The sequence below is a fragment of the Carcharodon carcharias genome, chromosome 4 (assembly GCF_017639515.1).
Source record: "Carcharodon carcharias isolate sCarCar2 chromosome 4, sCarCar2.pri, whole genome shotgun sequence".
Taxonomy (NCBI): domain Eukaryota; kingdom Metazoa; phylum Chordata; class Chondrichthyes; order Lamniformes; family Lamnidae; genus Carcharodon; species Carcharodon carcharias.
Window position 1 is genome coordinate 23496924 of NC_054470.1, and position 27513 is coordinate 23524436.

The following is a 27513-nucleotide window of genomic DNA, read 5'->3' on the forward strand; positions in this document are numbered from 1 at the left end:
AACCGTACCATGTTGTCGTCGCAATTGCTAAAATGCTCACCCACCACCACCTCAGCCACCTGTCCAGCTTCATTCCCCAGAATTAGGTCCAGCAATGCGCTGTCTTTGTTGGACCCTCTACATATTGACCTAAAAAGTTCTCCTGTACACATTTCAAGAAATCCACTCCACCTATAGTTAGTCTAATCTAAAAGAGTTACTGAAATATTCAATACTAGAAGAAACCTTAATATTTAATTAAGTACCAAACACAAGATATTTCAAAAATATGACTTTAAAATGCAAATATTTGGCTCGCATGGCATCTTGTTAAAACCATTCATTTTAAGTCCTAAATTACAGTGTATTTAAATATATGTGCAGCTGCCAGTTCAGGTGGATTTGAGTCAATTTATAGAGAACAATTCTTGAATTTGCAATTCCTCAAAATCTTTTTCCATTTATGTTTTCTTTTACCCTGCTTCCTGACCAATTAAACATTCTCACTATTTCGGGGAGATGGTGGCATTATGGTAATATCACTGGACTAGTAATCCAGAAGCCCAGGATAATGCTCTGGGGACATGTGTTCAAATCCCACCATGGCTGCTGGTAGAATTTAAATTCAATTAATAAATATTGAATATAAAGCTAACCTCAGTAATGGTGACCATGAAACTATCATTGATTGTCATAAAAACTCACCTGGTTCACTAATGTCTGTTAGGGAAGGCAATCTGCCTATATGTGACTCCAGACCCACAGCAATGTGGTTGATTCTTAACTGCCCTCTGAAATGGCCTAGCAAGTCACTCAGTTCAAGGGCACTTAGGGATAGGCAATAAATGCTGGCCTTCCCAGCGATACCCACATCCCATGGAAGAATAAAGAGAACCTATTTAATGGATAAGCTTATTTTGTGATGAGAATTTTGAAAAGAAAATTTGTGAAGGTTCTCTTTAAGCTTATCAATATTTCTGGTAGATCTATAGACCTTTTTGGAATTACAGGCAGCTAGGTGTTAAAAGGGTGAATTGTATTAATTTAGTCCATTGAAAATCTACGTAAACTAAGTATCTAAGTCACATCATACATGTTACAGAATAAGGTTAAATGCATTAAAACTTTTACACATTGAGGGGGAAATTTTAACTCTGGGCATTGGTGTAAAACAAGCACTATTGAATTAGACACCAATTATGTACCTCACTTGAACTTCCTTTTCATTGCCCAAATGTAAAATTACACTCCTGACTGTGTGAATGATATTACTCAAATAGAACCATTAGCTTCGAAAGCCTTTAAAGAAAATACAGTAAGAAAGGCTGGAATTACACAGCAACTGGAACTCTGATGAAAGATATAGATTTGAAATGTTAAGCTGTATTTTCCAACTTTTTCTATTTTTGTTTTGTTTTCTTTCCATCCTTGTTTGATGTTAATTATGGCCAGATTCCATTTTTTTTCTACCAAAGTTTAATGATGACTGGGGAAAGGGGGCGCTGGAATGCTCCTGCTGAAATACTGCAGCCACTCATGAGGTGTAAGACTCAAAGAAATTAAGGAACATTTAGAGTCAAGGATAAAGCTGAGCAACACTTAGTGCAAATGGCTCGAACTGTCGAGATAACCCTCAGCATAAAGATCCTGTAGATATTGTGCAGCATGACAATAAGTGTATATGATTAGAAAAGCCGATGGATCATTTGAATGTGACATTATGTACATGCCTAATGTTGGGGAGTAGATAGTCTCACAATTCTCCATACTTAGGCCTAAAAGTCATGGGATGAAACTATTGCTGAAAGGCACAGTGAGATCTTTAGAAGGAAAATACGGGAAACATTTTCATTGACAATTTTTAAAAATAAAACACCCTAATTGTGTTAAATACTTTCTTGTGTTTCACTATGAAAGGTATGTTTTACAGTTTTAATGCTGCCACTGTTCTGATTAACAAATCAAAATACTTTACCAATAAAAGCCTAACCCAAAACATGAGTATAACTTTTTCTTTCAGGTGCCGACTGAACTGCTGTATTTACAATGTTTACAATCTTTCTTTATCTATTTTCTCTTTATAAAGTCTAAAATATATAACATCCAGAATTTTGAGGTTTGGGGCCAAAGCAAGCAGTTGTGAATGACAAGCTGTAGTGAGATGGCGTACTATATAGGTATTAATATTGGTCCAAACCACAGGCTGGATTTTATAGGACACTGTGGTCTCCACCCTACATTTCTGGATAAAAAGTTGAGAGGTGGTTGCCAACCCATGATCCTGATGGCTGCCCTGTAGCAACTTAATGCTGGGAGCAACACTAATTTCTTTAGGTCGATAGTTCTGCCCTCATCTCGGTAGGATGACCCGCCTTAGAGAGCTGCCAGCCAATCAGATGGTTAGCAGCTCTGTAGTCAAGGCAGCACCAGCCAGGAGTGGTGGCCAGGTACTCCCACCAAACCGAGGAGCCCAGGTAAATCCAGGGTCAAGGGTCTCTGTGAGGCAGGTGAAGGGGCTGGGGATCAAGAGGCTAGGTGCGGGAGGTGGTTAAAGGGGAGAGTGATCTTGGGGTGCAGGGGTGCCACTGATGGGGCCAGGGGGCTCACCAAAGGACTCACCCCTTGCCCAACCCAGCCTACACAGCCAAAGCAGTGGGCTTACTCTATAGTGCGGCCCGTCCCTGCCAGGGGTAAATTACCAACAGGGATGAGGCTGTTAAGTGACCAATTAATGAGGTGCTCAATAAGCTGAAGGATGGGCAGGCCACCAGATACCTCCGTCCCTTAAAATTTCAGATGGGTTGGGGACAGGGGGCTAGGCAGTGGGAAGGGCACTCACTGGATTTTACGTGCCCCACCACATTCAAACATGCTGGCAGGGGTGTGTAAAATCCAGCCCCATATTTGTGGTCCTGGGATAAGAAGGGATCAGGATTCTTCAGTGGAGGAGTGGAAAAGTGTGGTAAGCTTTAACAGTATCAAAAAGCAGGTAGTCACAAAACCTGAGATGAAAGAAATTTGCAAATAATACAGGTTAGTGTGGCAGCTATTCCAGACCAGGAATCCATTGTATAGGACAAAAAATTTCTATTGAATATTATTACATAATTGAGTCAAAATGAATTAGTTAATATTGCCTTTAAAATAGAAAATACATTTCATATGATTGTGTTAATAAGTTTTTAATGCTCAGATCACGCTGGACAATTTCAGCTAATAGTTATTTCCTGAGAGGTAACACAGATCGAGTATGAAACCATCGGCTGCCAAGGTTTATGAAGCAGAAATTTTATAGATCACAATCTCGGAACTGGTATCAGGATCACACCTGCTTCTGCCCTCCAGTGCAGCTCTATTGGAGTGTTGAGGGGTCAGCGATGGGGTATCTAACTACCATATGCCAGCAAATGCCCATGTCACTATGGGTAATTTAAGGCCTCATCTGTCCCAACAGGCCACAAAATGCAACATTGCAGTCTCGACCGTTTGAGTGATGGGAGCGTGTAGTTGAAGGAATATAATTGTGGTGAATGGGTTTTTATGAATGAGAGCGCTTTTTTAAAATAAACGTTGCAATAGACACTTAGTACTATATTTAATTTAATCTTAGCATGAGTCCAGATGTCTGACCATGATGGATACTGGATGAGTTGGCATGGTAGGTGTAAGAGCAAAGGGTGATGGGTTGGCATGAGTTGGCACTAAGTTGGCATGAGACTATAAAGGGCCATTGGGGTGGGAAGAGAGGCATAGGTTGACATGGAAAGTGTGTGGGGGTTGAGAGAGCTGGACAGCTGTCTTTTGTTTTATTACTTCCCTAAAAAATCTTGGACGCAGTGCCAGAGCACAGAGGCAGGCATTTTTTTCCAGCCTGCCACTCCACCTGGCAGCTCCTGCACTCACTCCATGCCTGGCGGGCTCGACTCCCAGAGAACCTTGCCACCACGGAATAAAAATCTGAACTTTTTGGGCACTTTCTCCGTGGTTGGGGTTTGCAGAGCTCCAACCCAGGATTGACAATCCAAGTGAAGGTGTTCATCCCTTGGAAAAACAAAGCACCAAATTGCTCATTGTTTGGCTTGCAGCAAAAACAGCTTTAGATTAGCAGATAAACCACCCTTCATTTTATTTTGGATTCACAACTCGGATAAAGTGAGCTTATAATGAAAGTAAATGTTTATAGCTTGTCTCTATACACTCTGTGGTAAAGTAGCCAATGAATCCTAAAACATGGTACCAAATGTAGAGGTCTGGCTGACAGTGAGGATGTTACCAATGACTGCAAGAAGACATGGATAGGCTGGCGGAATGGGAGACAAGGGGCAGATGGAATTTAATGCAAAGAAGAGTAAAGTAATGCATTTTGGAAGAAGGGATAGTAAGAGGCAATATAGACTTAATGGCACAGTTCTAAAAAGTGTGCAGGGATAGAGGGCCCTGGGGGTTTGAAGGTGGCAGGACATAGTGAGAGAGTAGTTAGCAAGGCTATTTATTCACAGAGCCATTGATTGCAAAAGCAGGGAAGTTATGCTTAACCTTTATAATGCCTTGGTTAAGCCACAATTGGAGTATAGCATGCAATTCTGGTGATCATACTTTAGGATGGATATGAAGTCCTTGAGAGGATGCAGAGGAGATTTACTAGAATGGTTCAATGGATGAGGGATTTTAGCTACCAAGTTATGTTGCAGAAACTGGGGTTGTTCTTGAATCAAAGGAGATTGAGAGGTGTATGAGATTTTGACAGCTTTAGATAAGGTAGGCAAAGAAAAGCTGTTCCCATTAGCTGATTGCGCAAAGACTAAGGGACACAGATATAAGATTTTGGGAAAGAGATTCAGGGGATGTGAGGAAAAACATTTTATGCAGCAAGTGATAATGAACTGGAACTTGTTACCTATGAGAGTTTTGGAAGCTGAGATGATAAATAATTCAAAAGGAAATTAGAAAAGAACTTAAAGGAAACAAACTTGCAGGGCTATGGGGATAAAACAGGAGAATGGGACTGACTGTACTGCTCTATAGAGAGCCAGCATAGATTTGATGAATTGAATGACCTCCTTCTGTGCCATAATTACTCTATGACTCTAAAAATTGAAAGCTGTGGCAATATTAATAACATGTTCTTCATTTTTCCAGAGAAGTTAGGGAAAGGAAGTTACTGTTTCTTGAAACGAGTGGGATTGACTGGTGGTGTGAATATGAGGTGGATGGGGGAAAATCATGATAGATTAATAATCACATAGGGTGTCTGGATTGAATGGGCTAAATGGCCCAAATAATATTTCCAACTTCAAAAAATGATGGTGCTTAATAAATTTCAAACACAACAATCAACGAGGTTTAGGGACTTAGAAATTTGACATACCACCCGGCTAATAAATAAATTAATGCGACTAATGTGACTTAAAAGGACAAATAGGCTGAAATTCTGTGGAGTAAGTTGGATTGAAACTTTCAACAACATTCAAAGTTAGACACAGGAATTGGGAATTTGCTGTCCAAGTTGATCTGCTCCTCGAGCAGCTGCAAGATACCTCATTGGGTGACTTGACATTGAAACATATCGAAGAAAGTGAATTGGCTGTGCTTACATGATAGATACCCATTAAACATGTCAGAAAAAAGTTTGGACTTGTTTGTTGCAGTGCAAATAATTTTTTACAGCATGGTAAGTATAATTAATTATTCACAATGAACATCATTGGTCCCAGCCCTGATCCATATGGGACCCTGCTTTTCACCTTCTACCACTCTCAATAATTACTTTTTATCTCTAATCTCTGCTTTCTGTCTCACAACCAGCTAGATATCCTTTCTGCTACTTTTCCCCCGACTCTGCATCCCCTGACATTATTCATTAGTCAATGATGTGGCACCTTATCAGATGATTTTTTGGAAACCCAGATAAATTATATCTTTCATTCTCATTTTATTCAAAGTTTTCCATGCCACTGAACGAGTAAGCTAGAAATTAAGATTTCTATCAAGTTACTGCTCTGTGATGTAGTGTGCATAATGTTGAACAAAATATGAAGATTGCAAAATAATTAAAAATAAAAATGTTGATTGAGAACAAAGACAGTAAAGAAATTAGGTTTCTGTATTAGAATTACAATCATCATTAAAGGAGAGAAATAGTGTTACTTGGATCTAGAGATTGGCTACACTGGTATATATTAGCCATATGTCAAACTCTAACGGCTGCCCTTTCCATCCTAAAACTCAATTAATCTTTTGAAATGCTACCTTAAAGAGAGAAATTTCCTTTGAAGTAGAAATTAATGAAATGTACAAGTTATTGTTGGGCTATTTATCTTTTAAAACCCTGTAAATGACTTTAGTTTTTTGTTTGCTTTCCCAGGCAACTTGAAACCTATATTTAAATTAATACCATTATTTTAATAAATATTAATATATATGTATAGTATATATATATTTAAAACTTATTACTGGATATAATATTTAATTTAAGGCAATATTTTACAATACTGTACAACAGAGATAAGCAAAGTGCAAGAAACAAAGTTGATTTCTTTGAGTTATGAGCTGCTTCAGAGGTGGGACTTCAACAGTTGTTTTGGCAGTAGCCAGAGCTTCAAGGGGTTTTCTCATGTTTTGCTCTCAAAGCTGTAGAACACATTTTCATGGTCTTGTGAGCCATACTAACTTGCTTTGAAATAAGGGCAGTTAGTTTTACACACCTGTTGTCTATTAGTCTACACTCCAGATACAACAATAAGCTTCTTTGTATATCCAGCAGATGAGAATGTTCGGTTGTAAAACAAGAGCTTATTAAAATGTTTCTGAATGCTTGTGCCATCTTTATAAAATTAGAAGCTATGATAAGAGTTGAGACACACAGTGGTGAAACAGTGCTTTTTTAATAGCTGCTGTTTTTAATCTCATTGAAATGTTACTTTTTAGTAAAGATTTTCAGATTACAAGTAAAGTGCTGGGGATGGCTTCTCTGATCATTTTCCAAAGGAATAGTTAAGTTTGGACAGTGCAGCTGGTATGGCACAGAGTCGGGAAGAGGCAGACTCCTTTCATTTTTGTCCAACATCTGTTTAAACTCAACTCAGTGCACGCACCACAAATGAGACCATGGCAGTAATTTTCTACACTTTAGTGCCAGCCCATGGTGCCGAGCTGCATGTAATGCTGCCGAACTGCTGTTCACCATAAAGTTGTTATTTGGATCCTGCAACGGTATGTAAAGCAACGTGCAACTCAGAAATCGATACTCAGTACATTATCTTAAGCTCGATTTTTTGCCTGAGTTGGAAGGTGAGGAGCTGGTATTTCTTCTCTGCCCTATACGTAATAACATTGTAAACTGGTTCTTTATGAATTAGTTAAGGATTTTGTTCCAGATAGTGCAGCGAAGAAATTATTCTCTTATGTTTGTTCTAAAGGGGATAAGTAAAAGGCAGGACCAAACAAGGCAAGTGGTTATTTCACTTGAAAAAAGTCTTTCAAAAATTATTGGACTGATGAGTCTCTTTCTGGTCAGACTGTGACAAATAGTTGAGCTTAATCGAATATTGGAATAATTTTTCGTGTGCTCAATAACAATCTTGAATCAGGAGGGTACTCTCTACCATTGAAACAATTGTGATGTAATCCATCGTTTCAAAGCTTGTATTTTTTGAGACAGACCATAATTGAAAAGGGAAACTGAGAAAGGAAACCAATCCTCCCAGTTACTAAGACTAAACTAAGACTGAAATTGAGGCCCAGATTTTCACCTCTGGGCCAAGACCCAACATTTAAAATTATTATTATTTGTTCATGTGGGCAGCACTGGCCAGGCCAGCATTTATTACCCACCCCTAGTTGCCCTATTTCAGAGGGCTTTTCAGAGTCAACCACATTGCTTTGGATCTGAAGTCACAAGTAGGCCAGACCAGGTAAGGACAGCAGACTTCCTTCCCTAAAGGGCATTAGTGAACCAGATGGGTTTTTACAACAATCGACAATGGTTTTCATGGTCATCAGACTTTTAATTGCAGATTTTTATTGAATTCAAATTCCACCATCTGCCATGGTGGATTTTGAACCTGGGTCCCCAAAGCATTAAGATAAAAACAAAAAAACTGCGGATGCTGGAAATCCAAAACAAAAACAGAATTACCTGGAAAAACTCAGCCCCTTCACTTCCTCTCTCCTCACCGTCCAAGGACCCAAACACTCCTTTCAAGTGAAGCAGCATTTCACTTGCATTTCCCCCAACTTAGTCTACTGCATCCGTTGCTCCCAATGTGGTCTCCTCTACATTGGAGAGACCAAACGTAAACTGGGCGACCGCTTTGCAGAACACCTGCGGTCTGTCCGCAAGAATGACCCAAACCTCCCTGTCGCTTGCCATTTCAACACTCCACCCTGCTCTCTTACCCACATGTCTGTCCTTGGCTTGCTGCATTGTTCCAGTGAAGCCCAACGCAAACTGGAGGAACAACACCTCATCTTCCGACTAGGGACTTTACAGCCTTCTGGACTGGATATTGAATTCAACAACTTTAGGTCGTAAGCTCCCTCCCCCATCCCCACCCCCTTTCTGTTTCCCCCTTCCCTTTTTTTTTCCAATAAATTATAAAGATTTTCCTTTTCCCACCTATTTCCATTATATATAAAAAAAACCCACTAGAGCTATACCTTGAGTGCCCTACCATCCATTCTTAATTAGCACATTTGTTTAGATAATATCACCAACTTTAATTTTAACACCTATGTGTTCTATTGTACTATTGTCGTTGACATCTTTTGATGATCTGCTTCTATCACTGCTTGTTTGTCCCTACAACCACACCCCCCCACCCCCCCTCCACCTCTTTGTCTCTCTATCTCTCCGCCCCCACACACACACCTTAAACCAGCTTATATTTCAACTCTTTCTTGGACTTGAACGCAAGTTCTGTCGAAGGGTCATGAGGACTCGAAACTTCAACTCTTTTCTTCTCCGCCGATGCTGCCAGACCTGCTGAGTTTTTCCAGGTAATTCTGTTTTTGTTCCCCAAAGCATTACCCTGGGTATCTGGTTACCAGTCCAGCAACAATACCACTACACCAGTTGCCCCAACTTCCGATTTTTGGTCTGGGGGGTGCACTTCATAATATCTGTACAGATAATGGGGGAATACATTACCATCTCCATGGCTGTGTCTTGAGAATCCACACTGTGCTTTCAGTGGTTCAGTAGAGTACACTTTGAATAGGCAACAACAATGACATTTCTTCCACAGGGAACGCCCATGATGGGCCATCAGTCCCAGAGTCAGCTAACAGTTGGACAACATTTATAGCTTGGATACTCAGCCAGCCCCATCAACCCCTCCCGAAGGCCAATCAAGGACAGTGTTGGTCACTGTGGAGGGTGAAGGTACTGGGAGCTCCTCAGTAGCCACATCTTCCTCCTCTACCCCAGCCCTTCCACCAGAGCCCACATCCACTGCACATGTGCCAGTGACCACAGCTGCCCATGAAGAGATGCAGCGACTGCAGCCCGAAGGAGGTCCCCAATGGGTGTCTGCATGATGAGGCAGGCTACCACAGCCCTCATTGCTGTTTAGACAGAGAAGAGAGCAGCCTGCCTCCATCTTCTCTGAGGCAACATGGGTGGGGGGGAGCACCTCAAAGGAATGTGCAAGAGTGAAGGCGCTGTCTCACTTACAGCTCTAATGGGTTTACCGTGGTTACGCTTTTCACATTGTATATAGCACATTTGAGCATTTCTTGAATATATTTACTTGTACTGGTACATGACTCGCTGTGTGTCTGTACACTAGAGAACTGTAAAATAATTTTTAAAATTAATTCACAGGATGTGAGCTTCAATGGCTGGGCCAGCATTTATTGCCCATCCCTAATTGCCCTTGAGAAGGTGGTGGTGAGTTTCCGTCTTGAACCGCTGCAGTCCATGTGGTGTAGGTACACCCACACTGCTGTTAGGAAGAGAGTTCCAGGATTTCGACACAGCGTCAGTGAAGGAATGGTGATATATTTCCAAGTGAGGATGGTAAGTGACTTGGAGAGGAACTTCCAGCTGGTGGTGTTCCCATCTGTCTGCTGCCCTTGTCCTTCTACATGGTAGTGGTCATGGTTTTGGAAGGTGCTGTCTAAGGGCCCTTCATACCTTGCAGCTTGTAGATGATACACACTGCTGCTGCTAGTGATGGTGGTGAAGGGAGTGAATGTTTATGAATGTGATGCCAATCAAGCGGGCTGCTTTTTCCTGGATGGTGCCAAGTTTCTTGAGTGTTGTGGGAGCTGCACTCATCCAGGCAAGTGAGAAGTATTCCATCACACTCCTGACTTGTGCCTTGTAGATGGTGGACAGGCTTTGCGGAGTCAGGAGATGAGCTACTCGTCGTAGAATTCATAGCCTCTGACTTGTTCTTGTAGCCACATTATTTAGATGGCTAGTCCAGTTCAGTTTCTGGTCAATGGTAACCCCCAGGATGTTGATAGTGGGGGGTTCAGTGATGATAATGCCATTGAACATCAGGGGGTAATGGTTGGATTCTCTTATTGCCTGACACTTGTATGGCATGAATGCTACTTGCCACATTTCAGCCCAAGCCTGGATATTGTCCAGGTCTTGCTGCATTTGGACATGGACTCCTTCAGTATCTGAGGAGTCGCAAATGGTGCTGAACTTTGTGCAATCATCAGTGAACATCCCCATTTCTGACGTTATGATGGAAAGAAGGTCATTGATGAAGCAGCTGAAGATGGTTTGGCCGAGGACACTACCCTGAGAAACTCCTGCAGTGATGCCCTGGAGCTGAGATGGCTGACCTCCAACAAGCATTTTCCTTTGTGCTAAATATGACTCTAACAAGTGGAGAGTTTTCCCCTGATTCCCATTGACCCCAGTTTTGCTAGGGCTCCTTGATGCCACACTCAGTCAACTGCAGCCTTGACATCAAGGGCAGTCACTCTCACCTCACCTTGGGACCTCAGCTCTTTTGTCCATGTTTGAACCAAGGCTGCAATGAGGTCAGGAGCTGAGTAGCCATGGCAGAACCCAAACTGAGCATCAGTGAGCAGGTTATTGCTAAGTAAATGCCGTTTGCTAGCACTGTTCATGACTCCCTCCATTACTTTACTGATGATGGAGATTAGACAGATGGGGTGGTAATTGGCAGGGTTGGATTTGACCTGCTTTTTGCGTACAGGACATACCTGTGCAATTTTCGACATAGCCGAGTAGATGCCAGTGTTATAACTGTACTGGAACAGCTTGGCTAGGCGCACAGCAAGTTCTGGAGCACAAGTCTTCAGGGCCCACAGTTTTTGCAGTATCCGGTGCCTTCGGCCGTTTCTTGATATCATGCGGAGTGAATCGAATTGGCTGAAGACTGGCATCTGTGATGCTGGAGCCTCCGGAGGAGGCTGAGATGGATCATCCACTCTGCACTTCTGGCTGAAGATTGTAGCAAATGCTTCAGCCTTATCTTTTGCACTGATGTGCTGGGCTCCCCCATCACTGCAGATGGGGATATTTTTGGAGCCTTGTCCTCCAGTGAGTTTTTTAATTGTCTACCACCATTCACGACTGGATGTGGCAGGACTGCAGAGCTTAGATCTGATCCGTTGGTTGTGGGATCGCTTATCTCTGTCTATCCCTTGCTGCTTGTGCTGTTTGGCACTCAAGTCGTCCTGTGTTATAGCTTCACCAGGTTGACACCTCATTTTTAGGTATGCCGGGTGCTGCTCCTGGCATGCCCTTCATTGAACCAGGGTTGATCCCCTGGCTTGATGGAAATGGTAGAGTGGAGGATAAGCCAGGCCACGAGGTTACAGATTGTGTTCGAGTACAATTCTGCTGCTGCTCTTAGCCCACAGTGCCTCATGGATGCTCAGTCTTGTGTTGTTAGATCTGTTCAAAATCTATCCCATTTAGCACAATGTTAGTGCCATACAAAACGATGGAGGGGCTCCTCAATGTGAAGGCGGGACTTCGTCTCCACAATGACTGTGCGGTGATCACTCCTACCAATACTGTCATGGACAGATGCATCTGTAGCAGGCAGGTTGGTGAGGATGAGGCCAAGTGTGTTTTTCCCTCTTGTTGGTTCCCTCACCACCTGCCATAGACCCAGTCTAGCAGCTATGTCATTTAGGACTCGGCCAGCTCAGTCAGTAGTTGTGCTACTGAGCCACTCTTGGTGATGAACATTGAAGTCCCCACCCAGAGTACCTCCTGCACCCTTGCCACCCTCAATTCGTCCTTCAAGTGGTGTTCAACATGGAGGAGCACTGATTCATCAGCTGAGGGAGGGTGGTACATGGTAATCAGCAGGAGGTTTCCTTGCCCACGTTTGACCTAATGCCATGGGGTCCGGAGCCGATATTGAGGACTCCCAGGGCAACTCCTCTTGACTGTATACCACAAGAGCCGCCACCTCTGCTGGGCCTGTCCTGCCGATGGGACATGACATAGAATCACACAATCACAGAATCACACAGTGCAGAAGAGGCCCTTCAGCCCATCGAGCCTGCACCGACATATGAGAAACACCTGAGCTACGTACCTAATCCCATTTACCAGCACTTGGCCCATAGCCTTGAATGCCTTGACATGCCAAGTGCTCATCCTGATACTTTTTAAAGGATGTGAGTCAACCCGCCTCCACCACCCTCCCAGGCAGCGTACTTCAGATTGTCAACACCGTCTGGGTAAAAAAGTTTTTCCTCACATCCCCCTAAACCTCCTGTCCCTCACCTTGAACTTGTGTCCCGCCCTTTAATTCCATCACTGCTGTGGTGGGGTTTGAACCTGGATCCCCAAAGCATTACCCTGGGTCTCTGGATTACTAGTCCAGCAACAATACCCCGGGATGGTGATGTCTGGGACATTATCTGTAAGGTATGATTCCATGAGGATGACTATATCAGGCTGTTGCTTGACTAGTCTGTGTTTTGGCACTAGCCCCCAGATGTTAGTAAGGAGGACTTTGCAGCGGCAACAGGGCTAAGGTTGCCATTGTTGTTTCTGGTGCCTAGGTCAATGCCAGGTGATCTGTCCAGTTTCATTCCTTTTTATGGCTTTGTAGTGGTTTGTTATAACTGATTGGCTTGCTAGGTCATTTCAGAGGGCAATTAAGAGTCAACCACATTGCTTTGGGTCTGGAGTCATATGTAGGCCAGACCAGGTAAGGACAGCAGATTTCCTTTCCTAAAGGACATTAGTGAACCAAATGGGTTTTTACAACAATCGACAATGGTTTCATGGTCATCATTAGACATTAATTCCAGATTTTTATGAAATTCAAATTCCACCATCTGCTGTCGTGGGGTTTGAACCTGGATCCCCAGAGCATTACCCTGGGTCTCTGGAATACTAGTCCAGCAACAATACCACTATGCCATCACCTCCCCTGTATAGTAACATTATAAACACGGTTCTTACCAGTGATAATGAGGGCGGCATGCTGAGGTCTATCTCGATGTGCCACCAACAGAATCAAGGTTGTCATTTGATTTGTGAGGCTTTGGAGGGCCTCATCCTTCCATATAAGCTTGACTTTAAGGCAGGCTCAATGATCAGACTCCGTGAACAGATGCTGGGCAGCAGGTGCATCTCAAGCATGAGTGCCAGCTGCAGGGCATCCATCTGCATTGCAGTGTTACACATTGGCCTAGGCATAGGCATCACAGCTCGAGAGGCCATATATTATCCTGGTAACACTGGCCGCCTACTTTCCCCAGTACTTTGGCTGCATTTGCATTCCAGCTGTCACAGGATGTGCTTTGAGCAGGAAGCAGAGGTATATGGGAGACAGGACTATTACATGTGGCGTCCATGACGGAAACTGGACCATTGGCCACAATGGATGGCGTGCAAGTTCTTTCAAAGAGCTGTTGTTGCACAGTTATGGGCTCACCGTGCACGAGATGCCTTTATCTATTTGCTGCAATGCACTATCCCATCAGCATGTTTAGGGTTTTAAGTGTGATGCTATGTTACTGTCAGCACTGTGGGCACGGTTTGATTATTGACAATTTGGTGGTGTCAGCCCCTCATTTACAATCACTGGTGTTCTTGTGAGGGGGCCAGGTTGTGAATAACTTATTACCGTGTGTGTTTGAAATACATTGATGTCCATGGTTATAATGGTGAGGATTTTAGCCCATGTGAATGTGACTGAGTTCAACTCATTGATATTTGTTTTCTCTCTTGTGGGGGATGGGTAGTCCCTTGATCAATAGTGGAGTCAATGAGCAAGGTTCTTTAGGTGGAAGTATGTCAGCAGAGACTGGCTGATGGCAATTGTGACATTGGAGGACCTTATGAAAATCTGCTTTGCACAAGGATGGGTCTGGCGATGATCCCTTCCTACACAGGACCAGCCCTGGCTACATGGCCATGCCTCCAGTCTGTGCTGCCATTGGTGGCCTCCTTGTCCTCACGCATTTCAGAATCTTCCAAATGGACAAGGACTTCCCCTTCCTCATCATCATCTACCTCCTCAGAGCTTGGAGCTCTGCCCATAGCCTCGTCATTATCGATATTTAGGGCCCTCCATTGTGCAATGCACGTCTACTCTTGCTATCCTTGCTGGGACATACTGCAGAGCTCCACCTGCGCAATTGAGGCACCTGAAATGCATTTTTAAAACGCCAGTGGCTGCTCAGTGGTATTCCTGATGACAACGTGACTACTGTTGTAGTTGCACTCTGCCTCCATTTGTAGGCTCCTAAAGGAGATTATTATCCACGTTCTTGTCCCCTAGAAGCCAACCAGAGATCTATGTTGGTGGCTGAAATAGCTGAGGGAATTGGGATCTCCATGGTATGAAGGGGTCATGCCAGCTACCAGGGAACCTGCATGAAGGAATACCGTTTTGTGGTCACAAACCACCTGTACATTGAGTGGAAGGACTTCCACTCCCAAAGCAAACCCTCTACTCCAAGTTTTGTTACAGAAAGTGGTTACCAGGAGGGCAGAGGAAATATTTCAGGGATGTCCTCGAAACCTTCCTGAAAAAAATGCGACATCTCCACCAATCTGTGGGAATCTCTCGCTCGAGTCTGCCCAAATTAGAGAAGAAACATTTGCAAAGGTGCCAACCATTTCAAGCATTCTTGGCAGACCCAGGTGGAGGCCAAGCACAAACAGTGGAGGAGCGTACCAAAATCCAAGCATCAAATGCTACCTGCCCCACTTGTGGCAGAGTGTACGGATCCAGCATTGGACTTTTCAGTCACCTCAGGACCCACAACCCCATAATGGAAGAAAGTCATCCTTAGACTGATTGGAACAGATATAATCCTAAGGGGTCTTGACAGGATGGATGTGGAGAGGATGTTTCCTCTTGTGGGAGAATCTAGAACTAAGGGTCGCTGTTGAAAAATAATGGGTCGCCCATTTAAGATCGAGATGAGAAGAATTTCTTTTCTCAGAAGGTAGTGAGTTTTTGGAACTCGCTTCCTCAAAAGGCAGTGGAAGCAGAGTCTTTGAATGTTTTCAAGGCAGAGGTATATAGATCCTTGATAAACAAAGGAATGAAAGGTTACCGGGGGTAGGCAGGTGGTTTCCATCAGATCATCCATGATCTTATTGAATGGCGGAGCAGGCTCAAAGGGCAGAGTGGCCTACTCCTGCTCCTAGTTCATATGTTCATATGTCCCTAGGGACTGCCTAAGAAGAGGAAGAATAAAGAAGGATTTCCAGTTGATCAAGGTGTCCACATGTTGAGTTGAGGCCATTATGGCAACATGGGTGCAATCAATAACACCCTGCACCTGAGGGAAGGCTGCTCATTGGGCAAAGGTCATGTTTGGGATGTGAAATCAATAGGGAAATTAATGTAATCCCCATGCAGGAGTTACAGCCTTAATGCAGCTGTGTGCTGCTGACTGGGATATATCAGACAGATCTCCTGATGATCCCTGGAAAGATCCTGAGGCATAGAAGTTAAGAGCGATGGTTACCTTCACAGCCACTGGCAGGAGATGGGGGTTGAGGATTGTGGCTCAAGGTTGTGGCTGCTGGACCATGTGACATACGTCTGTCACCACCTCACTGCTTAGCCTCAGTCACCTTCGACATTGGATATCCATCATATTTGGGTATGATGTCCGAAGTCTGTTCACCCTTCCCACAGGGTGTTACTTGCTTGTCCTGCCTCTCTTCCTTGTCTTTCCTGGGCATGGGCAGCAGCTCCTTCCTCTTGACCTTCTGCCCTTCAGCTGCTCATGGTGACTGACCCCTTTGCCCTCTGTGTATGAGTGTGCCATGCCCATCTTCTATGTTCCTTCACACAAAGCACTATGCACCCTTCCTGCTCTTACCAGGTCTACTCTGCACACTTCAGGATCCACACTCCTAGGCTACCAAAATCCTACTAGAGTGGAGGCAGCTGATGATTTAACCAGCCAGCTGCCTCCATAAAATATGGACGCATGAAAAGCTGCCCATCCTCATTTCTGCCTCTGTGAAAATGGGAAGTGCCACGTTGTGGGGTAGGACTTATGATTTTCAGCTATTTCAGCTTTTTGGCCATAACAGAGGTTCTTCATCATGGCGAAAATCTGGGCTTGACATTGGAAGCCAAAACTCCTGGGGAGACTAAAACTGGTTGAAACTACATTAAAGGATACAGAGAGTTCAGAGCTCTGATGGCAATGAGGATGATCCCTGTGGTGTAGTGAGGGAAGGCAGGCTGAAGAAGGCAGAGACTACTTCCAGGAGCTGAGAGTAAGCAAATATACAGTTGCTGCAGCTGTTGCTGTTACTTAAAGATAGTATTGGTGGATCTCCACCATCCGGACCATTTTAAGCAGAGTTGAGAAGGTTCTGTAGGTATGTGCCATTTATGGTGATGACCGTGACTATGGGACCCAGATTGGTTGTGCACTGCTGTCAGCTTGGGGTCAGGCTAAATCCTAGAAGAGGAGGAGCTGAAATTCTTCATGAGGAAGACAGAGTTTTGAAGGGTTTTGTGACTGAGACTGATGACATTTGTGCTGAGTGGACTGCCGATACCTGTCTTAGTTGTATCTGCCATTTAATGTTAAATTAATAGTTTATCATCGACCACAGTTTGCCTGTTAATTCATACTTAACTTATGTTGATTCTGGGTTTCAGTGTATAGGTTGTTACCCAAGATAGTATTTAGCCTTTGCTTTGTTTGACTCTTGTATGGTAAAAATTCTTTTGTTTTAAACAGAGGAATCTTATGGCGTCATTCTTTCAGTAAATAACTGGAATTACAGACTTTTTTTTTTAACGTTATTGGTTTTGACTGAGGTCATAATATAATCCTGGCTTTCAGGCTCACCAAAAGCTGAATATCAAGGGTGTTGCTTCTAGCTATGTGATAATACCAGTTTCAATGGCACAACTGCAATTATTATCCCAATCACTGTTGAGAAGATAAAGTGCTTCAATATTAAAATAATAGGCCATTATATAAGTGGTTTATAATTTTCCAATCAATAGTTCAGTAGGAGACCAGAAAGGCACCAACTTCATTGCATTCACCAAGGCTTCTTTGACAGCACCTTCCAAACCCATGACCACCACCATCTAGAAGGACAAGGGCAGCAGACATGTGGGAACTCCACCACCTGGAAGTTCCTCAATCCACTCACCATCCTGACTTGGAAATATATTGCCATTCCTTCACTGCCACTCGGTCAAAATCCTGGAACTCACTCCCTAATGCTGCACCACATGGACTGCAGGGGTTCAAGAAGGCAACTTACCACTGCCTCCTCAGCCTGAATTGTTCTCTCATCGGGCAGGCCCCATTGGCCGGCCCGGGAAAGGGTGGAAACCAGACCCTGACTGCGACCAACCCACAACCACGATTTCACATTGGCCAATTACTGGCCAGCTAATCTGAAACGCGCACTGAGAAAAGCTCAGCACTGCCAGTGGGGGCAGGAAGAGGGCGAGCACTGACGTCACCACGGGAACTGGTGAGCACGTCCACTGTGCTCCCTGAAGGCAGACAGCCGTCTCAGGGAGCTGCGGACCTCCACGGAATAAACCAAACAACAAAAATGCTGCAAAAAATGTCCATGCAGCACAAACAAGCACCTGAAAGCATACCTCGTTAAAAAAAACCAGTCCCCAGATACCTCTTCTTATTTTATTTCCCTACCGAGATTTCATCCCGCCCTGGATCGAGACTTGAGCAAAAATGTAAAGGCCGCCTGGCCGATTGGCCCATCTGCCAACCGGAAAAGTGGACGGGCCACAAAAAATAATGTTTAAGTGCCTCCTTAATGGGCTTAATTGCCGGCTGGCGCTCTTCCAACTGCCACACACGCCCACCGAGCAAGATATCGTGTGAGTGCACAATGACGTTGGGATGCTCGCCCGACGTCATCCTATGCTATTTAGCACCGGAGGGGTCGGGCACGCCCGCCCATGGGATGTAAAAGGGAATTAGGGATGCGCAATAAATGCTGGCCTAGCCAGCAATGCCTACATCCCATGAATAAATTAAAAAAAAAACCCACAAATTTCCAATTAAATTTGGACTGCTGAGACTTGTTGAAAGTCTGCTAAGCTGCAGGGAGTGAAATTTCTGGTGAGTGTGTAATTGGGACTCAAAATTATGTTCATTTGTGTGCCTACGTTGCCAGTGTCCATTTGCACCCAAATTTCCTGCCAATCTCATTAACATATGCCGGAACCATAAAGAAATGGAAATCAGCATAAACAATTGATGCCTGAGGGAAGTGCTGGACCCATGCCATATATTCCTTCTTTAACTATGAAAATTAAAGTCCGAAGCCATCCAACTAGCATTCATCCACATTCGGCACAGCATGTTTGAGAACAAGCGTTCATGGCAGCTTTTCAATATTTCATGTGAATTATATTAATACCATAAAAATGCATTCAATGAAATAGCAAAAAATAACAGTGCAGGTCTTGTTGAGGATCAGCTTTTTAAAATTTGGGTTCAGCCCCACAAACCATATCACCAGCAGGTGGTTTAACCTGATGATGAAGGAGGCAAAGAATCGGTCAGTTCACTTCCCAGAGAACATTGGCTCACTGTTTTGGCTCCGAATGGCCAATTTGAACTGGTCGCAAATGCTCATGAATCTGCAAACCAACAGCAGATTGCAGCAAAAGATGGCAATATTGCCCATGTACAAGGAAGATTTGACCTGAGCATCTCTGCTGTCAGGGATCATTGCCCTTCTCAGGCCCAAATTTTTCTTAATGGTTTTGGAAAAAGGATTGATACAGCACATGGATAGGGGAGAGCAGACAGTCTTACCTGATTCTAGTTTTGATCAGAAAGTTTTCCAATTCCCACCCATTGATTGACATTGAGCTACTGATGTTTGTGTAGAGCCATTGGATCCAAATGTGGATTTGTTCCCGAAGCCCCATTTTGGAGAGCACATCCATCATGTTTGTGTGCAATATTCTGTCAGAGGCCTTCTCCTGGTCCAAGCTGATGAGGCAGATGTTCACCTTCCTGTACCACACATAGGCAATCATATCCCTGAGGTTATCAGAGATCTTCCTGCCGGGTATAGTGCAGGTCTGGTCAACGAGGATCATCAGCTCCAGAGCAGACTTGACCTGATTGGTAATAACCTGGGACAGAATTTTGTAGTTCACATTAAGCAGTGGAATAGGCTGCCAATTTCTGATTTCTTCCCTCTTCTCCCTTCTGTTTGTAGATGAGGGTGATGATGCCTTTCCTTGTGGATTCTAACATTCTGACATACTCTCATATAATCTCAGCAGGTCTGGGCTATTCCAATCCCACAGAGTGTAATACAACTCAGGAGTAAACTGTCACTTTGGGGGTTTTACTGTCTCCAAGGGCATGGCGACCTCAGGTCATCCATATGTTTTAATGCTGAAACTATTGGCAATGTACCGGTATGGTGAAACTAATGGAGGAGCAGAACAAAACAGACATGAAGTTCTGAATTTTCATTTCTCACTACATCTGTCTGGAAACCAGAGGTTGTTGTCTGATTAATTTGATAATAATGATGAGCAGTCATAGCTTCACTGATATTTCTGTTGCAAAATCCAGGTCATTATAATCAGAGTAGGATCACCATGGTGTAAAATATCACACTCCTCTCATGACTTAAAGCTGTGCCTTAAGACTTCTCATCCATAATGATATTAGCAGTGGAAATATAAACATGAACATTGACAATGGAAGTATTAGATAATTTTGGAAAGGTGAACCAAAAAACAATGCTGCACCGTGTCAAAAACTTTCACCATTTGAATGCCTATTTAAACTAATCAAGCTCCTACTCCTGTTTTATGTTGCAATCTCAGTTCTTCAAATATTTAACACCTTTATAATACACATAGCGTATTCTATTCACCTGTACGATGTAGTGAAATAAAGGCCAGTACCATATGATAATAAAGTACTTCAGTTGAATTCACATGATTCACCTGCAACAGCCTGCTGTCTGTCATTGACCATCAATACCCAAAGCCAAACAAACATCTCTCACTAGACATTAAACTGCCCACAAAGTCCAATGCCTGTGTTATGTAGAGTAACTTGTGTTGGGGTATATTCAGGTGCAAACACATTTTGGTATTCGAGATGGCACACCTGACCACATAATGGAGCAATGTTCATTTCTCTACTACTCTGTTTGCACTCAAAAACAGGTTAGTAGCAGACAAAAACCAGAACAGCTGTTAATCCCACTGCTTTGGCGTCCCTTATTATTTTTGGGAGGCTTGAATCCTAGCAGCTAGAACCCCCATCAGAAATGAGAAAGAGCCTCATGTGTACATACAAATAGGGGAAAAGTGACATCATTTAGACCCTAATAGTATTTTTGCCTCTACTTTAAGAAGGGAGGAAAAGGGAGAATGGAAAACTACAAACCTGTTAGTTTGACGTCAGTAGTAGGGAAAATGTTAGAATCTATTGTAAAGGATGTGATAACTGGACATTTAGAGAAGAATGATAAAATTGGGCTCAGTCAACATGGGTTTATGAAAGGAAAATCATGTTTGACAAAATTGTTGGAGTTTTTGAGGATGTTATTTGTTATTGATAAAGGAGAACCAGTGGTTGTGATGTATTTGGACTTCAGAAGGCTTTTGATAAGGTCCCACACAGGAGGTTAGTGAATAAAATTAGAGTGCATGGAATTGGGGGAAATATACCTAGTATCGATTGAGAATTAATTAACAGACAGAAAGCAGATAATAGGAATAAACAGATCATTCTCAGGATAACAGGCTGTCACTCGTGGGGTACTGCAAGGATCAATGCTAGGGCCACAACTGTTCATAATCTAGAAAATGATTTGGATGTGGGGACCAATTGTACTATTTCCAAATTTGCTGATGACACCAAACTGGGTGGGAATATAAGTTGTGAGGAGGCTGCAAGTGGACTTGGACAGGCTCAGCGAATGGGCTAGAATATGGCAGATGGAATTTAACGTGAATAAGTGTGAAGTTATTCACTTTGGTAGAAAAAAAATAGGCAGAATATTTCTTAAATGGTGAGAGGTTGGCAAGTGCAGATGTCCAAAGGGACCTGGTTGTCCTTGTTCATGAGTCACTAAAAGTTAGCATGCAGGTATAGTAAGCAATTAGGAAGGTAAATGGCATGTTGGCCTTCATCACGAGGGGATTTGGTACAGGAGTAAAAATGTCTTGCTGCAGTTATATAGAGCCTTGGTGAGACCTCACCTGGAGTCTTGTGCACAGTTTTGGTCCCCTTACCTAAGGAAGGATGCCATAGAGGGAGTGCAACGGAGGTTCACCAGATTAATCCCTGGGATGGAGGGATTGATTTATGAGGAGAGATTGGAAAGGCTGGGTCTGCATTTCCTAGAGTTTTGAATAATGAGGGGTGACCTCATTGAAACTTACAAAATTCTTATAGGGCATGACAGGTTGGATGTAGATGAGATGTTTCCCCCGGCTGGTGAGTCCAAAACCAAGGGACATTAGCTCAGGATAAGGGTCAGGCCATTTACGACTGAGATGAGGAGAAGTTTCTTCACTCAGAGAATGGTGAATCTTTGGAATTCGCTACCCCAGAAGACTGTGGAAACTCAATCGTTGGAAATGTTCAAGGCAGAAATTGATAGATTTCTGGAGACTAATGACATCAAGGGATATGGAGATAGTGCGGGAAAGTGGCATTGAGGTAGATGATCAGCCATGATCTAACTGAATGGCAGAGCAGGCTCAACAGGCCGAATGGCCTACTCCTGTCCCAATGTTCCCATGTACTGACCGGATTACTGCCATTAACTTGTTCCTGCCTACCAACCATTTGCAGTACAAGTCAAGAGGCAGCGATTTCAGCAATAGTAAAAGGGATACTCACGCATTTTGAAGGTGCTATCCAACCAATCCCATTTACTCACTCTTTCCTCATTGTCATTTTAAGTGAGAAAAGATAAATATTTTAAGCAGAGGAAGATAGGGCTGTGGGGAACGAGTGAGGCAATGAGATCATATTTATTTAGCAAAATGTGGTGTAGACAGTGTGGGCCACATGACCTCCTTTTATGCTGTAAGCTTCTACAGCTCAATGATAATCCTTTGCAGAGGCCATCTCATATTGTTTTGAATTTCTGTTGGCTGGAGTATACCTCTGCAATATAAAGCTAGGTCAAAAAGCTACTCTGACCCTGCTGAGTACTTTATAAACTTACTGGCGAGGTTTTTTTCTATCAGTATTAAGAAAGCAGGCACTGTTGCCTCAAAAGATTACACATTTTCAGTTGGGAAGAGAAGCTCATGCAATATAATTTCAACTCGAGAGTTTTTTTGGTATTCTGTTCAAAATTAATTATTCTTTCAGCTGGAAGAATATTTTATCATAGAGACAAAAAGGGAAGTGATTTCATAAAAATGCTAATTCTGATATTTATTATACCAGTTGTTCTGTGATTTTGTTTGCACAACCCATTTGAGATCAGTGAGTAAAACCTGCCATTGCTGGAGAATGCAGCCTTGGCACCCTCTCATACTGTGAGCATAGTACTGCTCATAGATTTATCATAACTATCTGTCCTTTAAAGCTAAGTTGACCTTTATATTATCCTGGCTTGTGTATTTATTTACATGCATTACAGTGCTTTTACAATGGATAAAACACTATAATACAATGAAAATTGTTACAAAATGTCCTGTCAACCTTTCTTGTCATCTTTACTATTGTGATTTAAATAGCTTTTACTGATTTAAAAAAAACCTGGTTTTGGCACTTGAAAAAAAATCTAACCACCTGCTCCCTTATATTGACAGGCAGTGTGCTTGGAAATGGGCACCCTTATGTTCTTTCCTTCCCAGAGAGCAGTCTATCCTTTGGGAAGCTGTGCATCAATGCTTGGCTGAGTTTCAAGTGCTAATGGGTTTCTACACATAGGTGCTCTAATCATCTGAGATTCATTAAAGATTCAAGAAGTTGTAATAACAGATTGCCTCCTTGGTTGGTTTCTGGTTTGTTGACACAAGCTAATAAGATAACAAGTATTACAAGGTATTTTTTCATATGATAGAATGCATTCTTTTTCTTAGTATCAGTAATAATGAGGCTTTTGTTATATGGTGAGAGGTTTATTTTTTGCCAAGAAATGTAAAACATTTTCCATTGATACTGCATAGAATTTGAGACCTGAACATATTGCACACTGGGTGAGTGGCTATGGAGGATACATGGGGCCATGGAAGTGGATGGGGTATCATGGGTGATCTGAGGGGGCATAGGCTGACATGCAGTTGAGTAGGGGGTGAGGGAAGTGAAGGGAATGGTTTAAGGAGCCTTTAAACACTGTTAGGAGCTAAGATCTGAGTTGTAGAACCAAGGCGCAACTTACAAACTGCAATGCATATCTAACCCCCAAGTGAAAAGACAAAAATGGCATACAAAGTCACACATGGGTCTGGTGCATAGTTTGTGAACCACAAAAGTGTGCACGTCAGATTTTCCTGAGCCAAAGGAAGACACAGCCCAAGTCTACTTCCAGTAGCTGTTTAGAGTGGGCCTTAAACCCATAACCTTCCACCTCCAGAGGCAGAAATGCTACTACTGCACTAAGGCTGTTTTCACCTTCAGCAAGATTGCAGCAGTGTCATTTTATGTACCATAGTATGAATAGTTAAATCACATCTCAACGTAGTCTATGAAAAGCTTAAACACAAAATTTGCTGCACTCCCTCGCTCACTCTCTCCTTCTCATTCATTTTTTCTCTCTTCTGCCTCTCGTGCTAACGTAACTTTATGTACCAATTTATATAGCAGCTTTTGGCTCAATACGCATCATGGAAATAATTTACAGTATATTTTTCTTTGGACTTTTCAGTTAGGTCAATCTGTCATTATCCAACATTTAGTATAAAATTACAATTTGCTTGTAACATCCATTAAAAAAGTGCTTAGTGTGAGAAAACAGTGCAGATTCGTGTTTTGTGCTGTGCTAAAATATAAAAGTAAAGGCTGTAAAGCCTTTAAAGTCAGAAACAAAAAGCACATATGTCTGAATATTATTCTGTTCTGCATGACGTTTTTTTGCATTATACGTCACCCGAATTTTTATTTTTATCATAGGTGAATATATTGATGATCGAGGAAATTGTCTCACCTGTCATTTCTATTGTGATAAATGTTCTGGCCCAAGCAAAGATGATTGCATCACTTGTGTTGCTCCAAGGTGGGTTCTTCTGATGTTATTCCCATGTTTCTGCCTCACTAATTCTGTAGTTAATACACTGCAGTCAAGTTTATTCCAGATCAAACCAAAAATATCACAAAGACTTGAAATCTGAAAGTTGTTATCTCCCCATGTTCCCCTCCACCATGGTTTCTCAAACTCTGACCCCACCCCCTCATTGGGGCCTGCCAGCTTCACCCCAGGCAAGTCCTATCACTTACAATGCAATCCAGAGCAGCTCACCACCTCAAACAATGAGTGCAGTACTGGCGGTGGCCACCGGTCCCCAGTGGCGCTGCCAGACTCTGATTGGTCAGAAGCGCTCTGAGGTGGGACTTCCTGTCCCTGAGGTGCAGAAATCCGATCTCTAGTTGTTAACGGTTAATTTGTTAGGTGGCTGTTGAGCAGCCGTTCTTCACCTGGGCATGCACCTCCCCCGCCAACCCCCACATTTTATTCAGGGGCTGGGGACCAAGGCTAAAATCCAGCTCAGTGTTTCAGATTAATGACCATTCATCAGAACTGGAAGAAGCTTAAGATTTAAAGATTATAAACATGTACAAAGGTAGTAGTGGGGGTGGGGGCCAGGGCAGCATAGGAAAGGATAGGACAAACAGAAAGATCTGTGTCATGGTACAAGTGTGTAAAGTGCCTAATCAAAAAATGAGATGCTGCTCCTTTAACTATCATTGTGATTCTTTAGAACAGTGTAAGAGGCTGAGTTACAGAGTGGAAGTAGGGTGGAGAATTAAAGTGAACAAAAACTCAGGGTGATGCTTGCAAACTAATCATGTCGCAGCGCAATCACACAAACTTTGGTCTCCCCAGTGTAGAGGAGACTGAATTGTGAGCAGCGAATGCAGCGCATTAAGTTACAGATGTACTAGTAAATTGCTGTTTCAGCAGGAAGGAGTGTTTGAGGCTCTGAACAGGAGGAAGTGAAAGGGCAGGTTTTGCATCTCTTTGCCTGCATGGTAAGGCACCGTGGGAAAGGGAGCAGGGGTAGGAGATGATGAATGAATGAGGATGTCATGAGAGGAATGCTCCCTTCAAGATCCTAAAAGGGAAGGGGAAGGGGAATGTGCATTTGGTGGTGGCATCACATTGGAGGTGGTGGAAATGATGGAAAATGAGCCAATGAATCCAGGGGCTGAAGAGGTGAAAGGCTCAGGCAAGTGGATTTGTATGGTGGTTCTGGGAGGAGCAGGAGGGGAGTGAGAGCAAGAAATGGAACAGACATGTTTGAGGGTCCCTCAACTATGGTGGAAGAGAATTCTCAGTTGAGGAAAAAGGAGGATGTATTGGAAGCACTATTATTGAAGGTGGCATCATCAGAGCAGGTGTGACAGAGATGGAAAAATTGAGAAGAATGGAATAAAGTCCTTACAGAAAGTGAGGAAGGAGGAAGCGTCATCAAGATTGCTGTGGGAGTCGGTGGCTTAGAGTAGACATTGGTGAGCAGCCTATCCCCAGAAATAGAGATCAGGGAGTCATGGAAGGGATAGGTCAGAGATGAATCATTCAAAGGTGAGAGAAGTTTGGAAGTTTATGAAATTTTTCAGTTCATGGTGAAAGTAGGAAGCAGCATCAGTACAATCATCAAAAAATGTGAGGGGTGAGATCTGAATAAGACTGAAACAAAGAATGTTCCCACAAAAAAGCAGATGTTCCGACAGCAACACCTTTTTTAACTTGGAGAAGGTGAGTGGAATTAATGAAAAAGCTGTTCAATGAAAGAAAAAGTTCAGGCTTGCAGAAGAGGATGATGGTGGATGCAGACTGGTAATGTGTAATGAGGCAGGTTTAATAAATGATCTGATAGTGAAAAATCCCCTAAGAAATAGTGACCATAATATGGTAGAATTTAGCATTCAGGGCAGAGTTGGCTGGAGTGGACTTGGAAAGCAGTTTAGCAGAAAAGATGCTTGCTAAACAATAGCAGATGTTTAAGAAAATAGTTCATGACTCACAAAAAAGATATATCCCAGTGAGGAAGAAGAATTCTATGAAGTAGATAAACCCAATCATGGTTAACCAAGGAAGTTAAGAGATAGTATCAAATTGAAAGAAAAAACATACAATGTGGCAAAGATTAGTGGTAAGCCAGAGGATTGGGAAACATTTAAAAACCAAAAAACAAAAATGACCAAAAAAAAGAAAGAGGGAGGAAATAAACATTGAGGGTAAACTAGCAAGTAATATAAAAATAGATAATAAGAGCTTCTTTAAATAAATAAAAAGGAAGAGAGAGGCCAAAGTGAACATTGGCCCCTTAGAGAAAGAGGCTGGGGTAATAAGTAATAGGGAACCAGGAAATGGCAGAAGTAGTAATCTTCCAAGAATCCTTAGATTCTGGAAAAGTCACAGAAGAATGGAAAACTGCCAATGTAACAATGTAACTTATTCAAAAAGGGAGGGAGATAAAAAACAGGTAACCATAGGCCAATTAGCTTAACATCCATCATTGGGAAAATGACAGTCTGTTATAAAGGATGTAATAGCAGAGTACTTAGAAATGCATAATATAATCAAGCAGAGTCAGCATGGCTTCATGAAGGGGAAATCATGCCTGACAAATTTATTAAAATGCTTTGAGTGGGTAACAAGCAGGATAGATAAAGGGGAACTAGAAGATGTAATATATTTAGATTTCCAAAAGGCGTTCTATAATGTGCCCCACATTAGGCTACTTAATAAGATAAGAGCCCATGGTGTTGGGGGTAGTATATTAGCATGGATAGAGGATTGGCTAACTAATACAAGACAGAGAGTTAGGATAAGGGCAAGCATTTTCAGGATGGCAACCTGTAATTAGTGGAGTTCCACAGGGATCATTACTGGAGTCTCAATTATTTACAATATATACTAATGACTTGAAT

At 42.7% G+C, this 27513-nt stretch overlaps 1 protein-coding gene across 1 annotated transcript in view; it reads left to right on the forward strand.

Annotated features, from left to right (window-relative positions):
* Positions 1-27513, forward strand: part of pcsk5b (proprotein convertase subtilisin/kexin type 5b) — a 458035-nt gene that overhangs the window by 325436 nt on the left and 105086 nt on the right. Inside the window, exon 21 of the mRNA XM_041185989.1 lies at positions 24532-24634. Within this exon, the coding sequence (XP_041041923.1) occupies positions 24532-24634 (103 nt within the window). The remainder of the gene's footprint in view (positions 1-24531; positions 24635-27513) is intronic.